At 38.6% G+C, this 12,477-nt stretch overlaps 1 protein-coding gene across 5 annotated transcripts in view; it reads left to right on the forward strand.

Annotated features, from left to right (window-relative positions):
• ROBO1 (roundabout guidance receptor 1) overlaps window positions 1–7,307 on the forward strand; it is a 690,041-nt gene extending 682,734 nt beyond the window's left edge. For all 5 annotated transcript variants that reach the window (XM_083855650.1, XM_083855654.1, XM_083855651.1 and 2 more), the window contains 3 exons: window positions 2,484–2,786; window positions 4,783–4,985; window positions 5,590–7,307. In XM_083855650.1, the coding sequence (XP_083711776.1) occupies window positions 2,484–2,786; window positions 4,783–4,985; window positions 5,590–5,604 (521 nt within the window). In that variant the 3' untranslated portion in view covers window positions 5,605–7,307. The remainder of the gene's footprint in view (window positions 1–2,483; window positions 2,787–4,782; window positions 4,986–5,589) is intronic.
• Window positions 7,308–12,477: the final 5,170 nt, after the last annotated feature.

Here is a 12,477-nt window from a genome sequence, read left to right on the forward strand (position 1 = left end):
AAAATACCATGTGAGAAGAAAGTTTCACTCAAGAATGAAAGTATTGTTGGAATCTCAACAGGCTAATTCGGAGTTTGTCTTATTTTTTAAACCTTGTCCAAGTTCTGTAATTGCTAACACTGTTCTGTGAGAGATGGGGTCCATCTTCAGCCTTGCTTTGGAAGAATAGTTCTTGTGCTCAATAAGCTTTAGTCTGGATTGACGTGGTCTTATGCACTGGGCTTTCAAGGAACATATTACATAAAACTCTGAGGTCTTAAGCAGACTTCACATGAATTTTCATATGACTGCTGAATTGTAAGAGGTTATATACTTCTTCAGAACAACAGTTTCTGCAGCAAGTATTGACTATTAAAATCACATGGTTGTGGATCTTTGTGATCCAGAAATTCCAATTTGCATCTCCAGGGCTGGGCAGCCCAGTGAAAGTAGTTTGGTTCACTCTTTGCTGGCAGGACCTCACGGGTCATTTTTAGAAGAGGTAGTCTGAGTGCTGCTGTGATGGCTGGAATTACAGACTTTCACTGCTGAGGCTGTGTACTGAACAGAGGTTACCTCTCTAAACCATGTTAATGCAACAGAAGTGATTCTGTGCTTTCTTGCACAGTGTGTTGTAAGGCTTGGTGCTGTGACCACTTCCCTGTGAGCCTGTTCTAGTGCCCAGCCACTCTCAGGGTGAAGAACCTTTTCCTGATATCCAATCTTCATTTTGATTCATCTACTTAGTCTATCCAAGCTTACATTATGCATTTTTAGGCTTTGAAATGACAGTCCTTTTTCTTAAAATATAGTGACTTTCAAGCAGATACTCAAAATTAAGTCTCAATAGTCAATTGTTTACCTTCATCTGCTCTCCAAAACTGCTGAAATTCAATAAACTACCCTGATAGGATGTTTTGTTTGTTTGCTTTATTTGTTGTTGTGGGGTTTTTTTCCCCAAGACAGTGGAGTTATTACAACAGGATATAATCTTCCTGAAGTATGTCCAAACTTATAAACCATACTTTTTGATATCTTTCTTCCTCATCAATCCAATCCAGCCAATTGATGAAATTTCCAGTCTTTTTTAAGACAAGTCAAGGATAATTCCAAGATATGTCACTAGGTGAATGCTGGATAGTTCCCAGCAAGCTTACACAGAGCACTGAATATTGCATTGCTTCATCCTTCCACAGGGCTGGATCAAGTCATTCATGCTTTATGTCACTGGAAAACCTCTCAAATATGTCTGGCATCTGCCATATCTGAACTTATATGTAAATATTAGATACTTGCTTTTTCTTACTCAGGAGTACTACCTTTATTTTTGCCCCAATTTCACTGAATTTCAGTTGAAACATTCTCTTGAATAGACTGAGAATTAGCTGTATTTATAGTGATGGTGTTTGAAAAACACAGCTGCTCCAGAAATGCACACTATTACAAAATGCTGAAGTTACAGTTTTTAATAGTGAAGGGTTTTTTCCTATTCTAGTTTCACTTGAGAATATTAACCTCATCTCACCTTTTTTAACCTGTTGTTCTCTTATATGTGTGTGAATTGTGCCTAAGCTTTATTGTGAACTGCTTTTGTATTGCCACTTCCTTGCTTGACTGCCATATTTTTTCCTTCATGTTTATATTCCACAGAGCACTGTTGTATCCTGATGAACATTTTAAATATTCTGTTTTTATGTCCTAATGTAAGAATAGAAAGATATAATGAAGTAAATGTTGTGCATGCTTTAAAAATAGTATTTTAAAATATTCAGAATTTTAGAACCCCTTAAGCTGTGCTAATTTAAAGCGACAAATCCAGAATTCTTTGTGTCTTTTCTTCTTTTTATTGTTGTTTTTTTTTTTCTGAGAGCTTATTACTTCATTGACTGACCGTGCTTTTTTTTATTTTAATGTCATGACATAGCCAAAGACATCAAGGATGTGTGTGTTATTTTAACCCATTATTTAAAAGGAAGAGCTCAGTAATACATACAGTTTATCTTACACATGTCAGCAATTCATCTAATACATGTTCTTACATCCCACCCCATTTGCTGTAATGCTCACTACACTGAAGGCCTTGAGCAATTGCAGCACAAGCTGCTCTATTCTTGAATGGACTTAGCAAACAATTACAAATATCAGGAAGGATGTGTTATTATCCGTAACTCTTTGTTGATATCCATAACTGATGTGTTAATATCCAAGTGCCTGAAGTTTATTGCAGTTTTTGGTAATGGTTTTTAAGAAAACATTGTGATTTGAAAAGGCAAGGAGAGGTCGTCCTTTGTGTTTTTAAAGCTCAAGCTTTTGGAAAAATACCCATCAGCAGTTTTAACAGTAACATAATACTTTTTGGGGTGGAGAGAGGAGGGCAGAGGGAGGGGGGAAAGTAAACAAGAGCGTCTGTTTCTTCAGTTCAAGTCAAATATTGTTTCTTAATTTCACTAGCTTGTGATGTCATCCTAATTAATCTTCTCTCTCATAATTAATCTTCACCACAGATCTGCCCCCTCCTCCTGTGCCCCCTCCGGCCATAAAGTCCCCAACGGCGCAGTCCAAGTCGCAGCTGGAGGTGCGGCCAGTGATGCTGCCCAAGCTGGCCTCCATGGACGGCAGGACGGACAGATCCACGGACAGGAAGGGCTACAAGGGCAGGGACGGGGCAGAGGGCAGGCAGCACTCCGACATGCGGACGGGCTCAGGGGAGCGCAGAGAGCCCCCGGAGCAGCCCAGCGACGGCAAGCCACGAGCCAGCAAAGCACCAAAACGGGACGGCACACCAGCAAAAAGTCATCTTCTCCAAGGTCCGCCTGCCTGCCTGCCTGCTCGGGGCTTACTGGGCATTGGGAAAAGTTGGGAAAAGTCACAGGCTAGTGGTGTGGAATTAGAGCTGCTGAATTGCCCCTGTTTGTCGTAACTGTAGTGTTGATATGTTTCTTGGTTTGGAAAGGCAGGTGTCCACCAGGAAAAGCAGGACACTCCCTTAGAATGGAGAATGTAACCCCCGCCCCCAACTCCAAATTATTATAATTTTGAAATTAAGGGGCTTTCAGGCAAAGATACAAGAATAGGAATATAGGAATATTAAAAAATACAAATGTAGTAGTAGAAAAAAAAGCAAAACACAAGCAAACAAAAAAATCCTAGAAGCCCTGACAGAGTCAGAATATGACCTGACACCCTGTTGGTCAGGGTGTTGGGAGCAGTCCAAAATAAGTTCTCCTGGAGTGACAGATGTGCTTCTGTTGGAGCAGAAATGATCCTGTAGAAGGGTGTACTTTCCTTCTGAAGGTCTAGTGCTGGTGAGATGGGTCCAGTCTTCCTCTGGGAATCCAGTGCAAACAGGCTGTCCTGGTGTTCTGAATCTCAGGTTTTATCCAGGTAGGAATGCTGGCCTCCTCCCACTGAGTGGAGCATCTCCCAATGGGATGATGTAATTGTATCAGCCATGCAGTGAGCCTCGATGGCCCATTAACAGCAGATATCCCCTGGAGGGAGGATGGGTTGTGGAAGAAATAAAGAAACATGGCCCCACCTGGTTTTAACAGCTGCCCCATTAACAGAAGACACCTGCCCCCTCACCCCTGGAGTTGTGAGGAATGGGTTATACAAGAGATAAAGAAAAAACACTTCCCCAACCTGTTTCACCAAGTGACAAATAGATACATACTTTTGGTGACATACTGCAATCCAAGACACACTGCAGGATCTTGTTAGGGTAAAATGAGCTTATTACAAGCTTACAAACATTCTTTTTTTATTTTCCTGCCCTTAGACCTATCATGTATTAAAGCTAATGCTGAGGAAACCAAAAGGAAATACTTCTTAAGAGTTGCAAGGATCAGTATCCCTCCTCCTGCCATACTCTTGTAGTCTAGTTATATTTAATGTACCTAAATATAATTTGGTTTTTAAGGAGACTGAGTGAAGTCAGACAGTAGACCTGTAAGTCAGAAACTTAACTTTACAACCAAAGAGTAGGCATTTGGACCATTTTGCCAATTTGTAGAAGACAAAAAGGCTAGAATGATACCTGGTCCTGTTTTGAGAGTAAGAAAGCTCTAGTAGTTGTGGATTAACTATAAATACTAACACACATAGCATTATATGAGCCAAACCTGATCAAAGAAATCTCTTATATACAGAAAGTGGTAAGTTTACTAATTAATGGAACATGCCAAGAGCTCACCAAGAGCACAGACTGAAACAAATGCCTGGTCCTTTCTACCTACAGGTATTTAGGGATAACATTGGGTGTGTTTGGGTATTAAGTTGATTAAGTGAGCATGTGAATAAAAGTTTGATTACAGTGGATTGCTGTAGAGAAAAGTTATCAGAATGCTACCACAGAGGATTGTGGTGAAACATTAAAGCATGGCCACTGATGGTGTCTCAAATTCAGCAGAGAAATTCAGGGTCCAGTATTTAGATCGAATGAGTTCCTTGTATCATACATGTATTCTCATTTCCTCCTACTCTGTCATATTGAATATGTACTACAAGGTGTGGAGTGTTTTTTATTTTCCTGTAGAACATGGGCCAGGGTTCCTAAATTGAAATGAAATGGACACTAATCATGAAATAGTTTTTCTGTAGTGAACGTTACCATGTAAAGACTATAAATTTCCTTGAGAAAGCTTCTATAATGCTGCTATGGAAGCAGCATATTTCATTTTCTTGTCAGGCATCACTTTAAACCTCCTGAGAATCATAAAAAGTAAATCAACTGCATGCAGAAATTTTAAATTCACAGTATCTCTGGGCTTGTAAACATAATAATGTTTGTATTTAATTATACAGAGGACATCCTGCCGTATTCTAGACCAACGTTTCCAACATCAAATAATCCTAGAGATCCCAGCTCCTCCAGCTCCATGTCGTCAAGAGGGTCAGGAGGCAGACAGAGGGCAGATCAAGCAAATCTAGCCCGAAGGAATGTTGCAGAAATGCAAGTACTGGGAGCCTATGAACAAGGAGAAGAAGAAGAAGAAGAAGAAATGGAGGTAAATGCAGTTGTAATACTGAAGATGACTGAAATAAAGCTGGTTTTGTTTTTAGACAGATGCCAGGAAAAAATGCTTTTGAGCCAGAAATATTTCTGTTCAGGAAAATTAGTGCATTTTTCTGTCCATTAATGTTATGCCCAATCCAAGTGAACAAACCAGGAGTGCGTCAAAACATTTTAAAAAGATCATATATAGTATAATGTAATTGTCACCACACTAAAACTTACGGAACAGAACTTGCAGAAATACAATATTTTGAAGAGCACTTTACATTACCCAGATTCTTTCAAAATTGAAAATAAAGAACTAGAGCATCTAAGAACAGCATTACATTGCCTTTCACATCTTTTGATGGTTTGTCATTCTAGATTTTATTAGATATTAAGATATTAACTTTTTTCTTTACTTTTTTTGCCTAATGATATTGATTCAATTTAGATACTGATTGTAGAAAGGGTGGCCAACATATAGTTGCACTGCTGTACATAATTTAAAGTAGTAATTATCATGTAAAGGTAGCAAATCTCAAAGAAGTATGTAAAACAAATTTTAATAATAAAGGTTAACATGTAGTAATTTATATCCTCTTTTTTTAATACAGGAAACAGAAAGCTGAAGACGACGACATGTACTGTAACAGGCTTTTAAAATCTAATCAGAAAAAAAAAAAATAAATCACTTAAGATGCCTCAAGTCTGATGATGTTTGACGCCAGAAATAATGTTCAGTGCAATCAGAGTGTACAATTTTTCCTTTTTTCCTCATGCCATCAGAATGCTAGTTTTTATTTTACTCTTTCCTTTGTAAACCCTCCTCACTAGGAACGACCCTTGCCTATTCCGTAACACTGAGCACATCACCCGCGCTGCCTGGGCAGGCAGGGAAGCTGCTCTTCAAGGCGCTTGGGCCAGCTGCTGCTCCAGGATTAGAACAGAAGGGAATTCCAGGGCCTGGGATTGTCCAAGGGCTTCTCCCCAGTGAGGTGGTGCTCAGTGCACTGCCAGTTCAGCAGTGAGCCAGTCAATGACACTGCCAGGGACATGGTAGTGGTGAAAGAGGTCCCCAAAGGGAATGTGGTGCAGAACATCCTTTGGTTCTCGGGGCTTCACTGTGGTCTGCACTCAGTGCAAATGGTACCTTTGCAGTTTTAACACAGACTGTGTGTCTTGTGTTCTGCCAGTCCCCTGCTAACCTTTTGCAGATGATACAATTTGACAAATGAAAGTAAAATTAATTTGGGACAAGATGGCTCTTGTTATAAATATGTACTCATTTTAAACCCCTGTGGTACTTTGGTTTGTCTTTCCATTTTCATCATTAAATACGTTCTTATTAAAAATGTCCTTTGGGATAGGCAGGGGGTAAGCCAATGTGATTGCTATTTGCCTAATCATAGCATGAGCAAGTTTATCTGAAACTTTTCTCTAATTTTCACCTTCAACACTGCTTATGAAAAGAAAATCAATGGACATTTTTAATAATGATTAGGTAAATCATCAACTGCTACTGGCCCAAATCTCAGACCTCTACTTGTGTCAATTCACCTTAAAGAAGAAGTGCCACTTAAAGAAGTTTTGTTTGATCTTGGCAATGAATTTTTTTGTAATGCACTGCTTATCTTTTTTTTTTTTTTTTTTTTTTTTTGGTTTTAAAAGCACAATCACTAAACTTTGTTTGTAAACCATTGTAACTATTAACCTTTTTTTTTTGTCTTATTGAAAATGTTAAGCATTTGTTTGGGATATTTTTCATCTTTTTGTTAATGCTCTATGTTTGTATTTGGAATATTTGAATGATGACAGATGGTAAAGTAACAAACATAAATGTGGGCCATAATCAAAACACTTCTCACTTTTCCTGGACTTACAGAAAATGACCAATTTTTCTGTGGCCTCTCAACATTGGATTATCATTAAAGCTGAAATAGAGGCATTAGTTGCATTGAATTTGCCAAATGATGTCCTCTGTCTGTAGATTTTCTGATCTTTTTTGTAATTATAAAAATTCTCTGTCATTGGTGCTAATGGGAAAATGTGTGTTTGTTTATTGACAGCTATCAGGACTAGCCCCAATGGAAAAAAAAAAAGAAAAAAAAATGTTTTGGTGTTTACCGAGGACTGAAATTTTTCATTTAGCTAATTTTTAAAGAAAGGTTCCATAGAAAGGGTGTGCAGTACTAAAGGAAAAATCCATGTGATTAATGTTTTCATTATGTTCATGTAAGAAGCCTCATATTTTAGCCATAATTTTGCATACTGAGGATCCAATAATCAGAAAAGTAATTTTTGTCACATTATTTATTAAAAATGTTCTCAAATACATTATCTTTCCTGTGTAGTTTCTTGTGTTTCCTGAAGCATAATTTTATGGGTAACTCTAATCTTATTCCCATTGGCAAGAGCCAGGATCTGTTCCACTGAAAATCATGCAGCTACAGTAGTGTGAGCAAAGTGAGAGGGCTGGATGCAGCCTAGGATTTCACGTAATTACATTTGACTGCCTTAAAGATCTGATTTTTGGGCGCTTCATGGACTGTGATAATGAAAACTTCTCTCAGCCTGCCAGTTCCCAGAGAGAGCTGATAAAGAAAATGTGTACCAAAAAAAGCATTCACCTGGGGGGTGAGACGCACTGGCCACAAAGGAAGTAAGATGCAAATAAGTGAAGAGAATGAATGTTATGAGTCTGTTATGATGTTTGTTGGGACCTGCACAAATGCAAGTTTCCTCACCTGCCTGCTGTAGCCATTCTGTGGTTGGTAGAGCCCTGCTGTGGATCATAGTGGAGTAGGTGATGGCCCCTTTTCCACTCTTGTTATTTTCACAAGCCTGTAATCATACTGATCACTATTTCCTTATCCTCTGCCCTTCATCCCAGTTGAAAATTCCTGATTTTGACTGACACACTTCTCTGCTGCCTTGCCACGGAGCACTGCTAGAGCCTTAACAAGGCACAAGTCTCAGGTACAGGTGTTTTCATAGCTGCAGCTTTGAAGCACATATGATTAGGTAGAATTAAGTTAAATGTGGAGCTTTTCTGTGTTGATTTTTTTGGGATATTCTTGTGCCTCAGATCAGCATGTCTTAGAGCCAGCATTATCCAGGCAGGAGCACAAAGGCAGCCCGGGATGTGGCACAGGAATATCCATCTGGCCTGCACCTTGCCTTTGGAGGAGGCAGAAGAGGTTTCACAGGCACAGCTGAAAGGCTTTACTGGCACCACAAGCAGCTTTTTGGTTTGGGGTGAAGCCATACCCTCAGCAGGATGTGGAGAACAAGGTGGAGCTCAAAGAAGTGTCCCTGAGCACGTCAGCCCCTTGGCACAAAAGCTTAACCCACTGCCAGAGGTGTTGTGTAGCATCTCAAAACTGGGGTCTGGTTGCAGCTGTGGTGTGCAGACCTCTGCAAGGTGTGTGCCCAGAAACACTGGTGCTGCATGCCCGAAATAGCAGGTTCTCACTTCATTCTCTGCTGGCACAGTGACAAACTGGAAACCACACACTGGATCCCAGCAATATCCATCTGTGCAGCTTCACTGGAAGTCAGGCTCCAGCTGAATTTCTGGTCTCAGACAGCAATGTGTTGCCCTGTGAGGTTTTTTAAGTCGTTATAAATTTGTTAGTGGTTGATGGTGTTCCCTTGGAGGTTTTTTGGATTGTTTTGTGATTGCATTCACTTGTGTCTGGCAGTGTCTTCAACAGAGTTGTCAAGGGTTCTTGCACCCACACTTGGTTCTTCCTGTACTCTAGTCTTACCAAAACCAATGTCATTAAGAGAAAATATGTGCAGGGTTGATCTTGAAGTTATGACTCCTGTTAGCCGATGTTGAGACACAACTGCTTTGGTCTTGGCCATTGAGATGCAGTAAAATGAGGTCATTTACACCAAGTTATGTTTCCTAAAGAATTATGAAGTGATTGGAAAGCCAGCACAACGAAAGTAGTGTTCAGGGGTTTTGATTATGCTGTATACCTGAAAAAGCAAGTACTCCACTGGAAAATCCATAGCTTTTGTGTGCTGAGTTAATGAGTTAATGTAATGGATGTAGACATTCAGTTTTTCTCTTGTAGTGTTTCCTGTGAAATCCTGTATGAGTTCCTGTTAAATTCAATTTTACTTGGAGTAAAATAATACTTGCTAATACACTATGAAAGAGGTTTAAAATCATACTTCCAAAAATTTATAAAATGCCTTGCATATATTTTAGCAATTTTTATCCAATGAGTTTAGTTTCCAATGAGTAATTATTCTGATGTATAAATGAAAAAGTGCTTTTATTATAGGATAATGCAAATATGGCCTAGATCTGTATTTGGAAAACTTGTACAGGAGTAGCTTAGGTGCAGCTGATCATGAAATCTAAGCAATGGAATTTGCTTCAACTCTTGTAAATATAAAGTATCTATGACTTCACTTGTATTCCAGAACCAGCTATTTTTTAAAATAACAACCTGGTCAATTTATAGCTTTTGTATGCAAATTTTACACAATGTTTTGCTTCTAACATTCTCTACTTTATTTTTTTTTTCATCTGTTATCTTCCTTCAGTAAACTTAAAGAGGAAAGAGCTTCCATGGGAAAACTGGAGGATCTGCCCAACATAGCATCTGTTTTGCAATATGCTTTTTTGAAAGTTAACATCCCACCTCTGTATTAATAGCTCCTAAAAGATTTTCTGTCAGCAACAGAACCTTCTATTAAAAATTTAAAATACTGTATCCCTAAGTGAAGTTTACAAATTAATTAAAGGATCTACTTACAGGTGGAGAAAATCATTTTAAACCTTGTTTTTGCTTATGTTACAGATGAAAATTCTTTGCAGACTAAAATCTTACTGCTTATGTATATTATAGTATGTTTAGTGTGTACACAGGAAGATCTGATATTTGCAAATGCAGATTTTCATGTGTATGGAGTTTTGTATTTGCTGAGATTAAGGCTGGGAAATGAGAGTGTGTTCCAAACACTCAGACGAAAGGCAAACTTGTTTATGGGTGTTTGAGGTTTGCCCACACTTGAGGAACTCCCAGTGTTGCCATGGACATCACCCTCACTGAACCTGTCCTTCAACAGCTCCATTTTGTATTGGACTGACTGTAAATTTGAGAATTTAGGTCACACAATGCATCTTTAAAATTGGCAACAACTGTGGATCTCAGTGTGAACTCTTTACCCAGATCTGATTTTCTTCAGGGTTGTTTTTTTTCCTTGTCTATGATGATTTTCCTCTTGCCTAGAAATATGTTCTTTGTAAAAGCCAGTGCTGTCTGTGACAGTGACATATCTGGAGATAAAGATTATTATTTTTTAAACTGCTCCTTTCTTTTTAGCAAGTCACTGAATATTGGATCACAGAAACATTTTGAGATGAAACCATGGAAATGAGGATCTTTTTACATTTGCTGTCCATACTGAGGATGTGAAAAAATTTCATCCTATTCAGAAAGGGAAGAGGAACTGATGACACTGGAATCCAGTCTCTATGAAAGCTACAAAGCAGGAAGGCAGATTGGAGAAGATGAATCAAGGAATATAAAGAGAAAAAAAAAAAAATAGAGACATTGAGGAACCCGAGTCTCACTGACACCAATGACAAAAATAGTGTTGAATTAATCTGTTCTGAAAGTGAATCACCTACTTATGGAATGGCAGAGAACAACCATCACAGTTCAGTGAACGCTGGAGGAAAAGTGAAATCCTTGCTGCATGCTTATTTTGTTTGGAGTCCTTGCTAAATATACACCAAATGGCCTCATTTAAGCTACTAGAAGAAAAAAATGAGTTTTTAATTCACCATGATTTTCACCTTGTGGCTTGAGATGATGAGGATGGGACCTACTCAGTTTTATTCTCTGCATCTGCCATAAAGTGCAGCCAATTGCTTTTCAGATTTTTCTTGGAGCATGACAATCAAAGCCGTGAGGATAAAAATGGTGCTTATTGATTTATTTTTTTTTTTCCCAAGCCTAAGATATTTTTAGCAAAAGTGGCATCAGGAAATGTAGAATAAAACTACTTAGTATCGACTTCTATTCTGTGGCTTCCCACCAGTCTTAAAGCAGAGATGTGGTTCAAAGTCAGCAGCAAGCGATAATGGTAAAGGAGCCCTTATGGGCTTTGATCCATAGAAGGACAAAAGCAAAATAAATTTTAAAAATAAAAGAAAACCCCTCCACCCTTTCTTTCAGCAAATGGTAACTAATGGGATATTTCTGATTTCTATCTTCTAATTTCTGTTTGGATAGCATGAAAATAATGGCCAAGAACCTTTTTTTCTGCTATGTTAATTGTCACAGTATCAAAGATTTTATTATATTCCTGAAAATGATGTTTGTACAAGAAATTGCATTCTCCTGAGCTGAGTACAGGGCAATGCAGTTCCTCATATCTAATAAAAGCCTGAAAAAGTGAAGCTGACCACGATGTTGTCAGCAGATTGCCTACTGATCACTCACCTTACTAATACTAATTGAAATTTAAAAAAAATGTTAGTTCCCATAGCCTTTGTTTATCATACTACAGAGGTGGCAGTATTTGATGGTTTAGGCAGCTTGAAGTTTACAAACCATCATAATCCCAAAGTCTGCATCTCTGGGATACTAATACCTGAATTAGTCTAACAGTGCAAGGTGCTAATGCACTCCAGTCTTATAGGAAACAAAATCCATTTAGGCACATGGAAACAATTCATGATTGCCAAATGGCTACATAGGTAGATTTATTTGTCTGTTCCTGGAGCTCATTTCATTGTTATGTGATTCCTTTAGAAGGGACATATATAATTTTATGCTTCTGCTGCTGTAGGTTGGATTCTTTGGCAGGATTTTCCAAGAATCTTCATCAGTTTTATGTGAAAAGAAAAGGTGAAAAGGTGTAAAGAAGAAATGTAAAGAAAACTGTGCTTTTCTTCATCAGCCTAAATTTTTCTGCCCTTCTATGCTTTCATTTTGAAATTCTTCACTCACACTTTACCTTTTTTCCTACAAAACCCAAGTAATAGGTTGTGATTGGTTTGCTAAAAACCTTTCTGTTTGTTGAGCAACTGTCATTTTGGTGAGTATTCTGCAAATGCTTCTCTTGAGGGGAAATTTTTAATTTTTCCATTAAAACTCTTCATGTGACTAAGAAACCACAACCGGATCTTCACTGGAAACCTAATGCTTGAGAGCTCACTTTGGCTAAAATGAAGGCAGGCAGTAAATCCAGAACACACGCTACAGACACCCTGTCCCACCTGGGGAACTCTGCTGAGAATTTATCAAAATCACAAAGGTTGATGTTCAGTTTCTGAGGAACTGCTGTGTTTTCCTTTTTTCCACATTAAATACGAGCTCAGTCCACTGATGCTTTGGGAATGCTGGTCCTGGTATAGTTCTTTCTTCCATCCACTTGTACATTTGTAATTCCCTGGCTGTCCTGGGGTTTTGCTCACTGTGCTCTGAGGAGGTTAGGTGGAGCAGCAACATGAGGCTCAATTTAAGGTGACAGAA

The sequence above is a fragment of the Zosterops lateralis genome (genome assembly GCF_965231275.1).
Source record: "Zosterops lateralis genome assembly, chromosome: 2".
NCBI lineage: Eukaryota > Metazoa > Chordata > Aves > Passeriformes > Zosteropidae > Zosterops > Zosterops lateralis.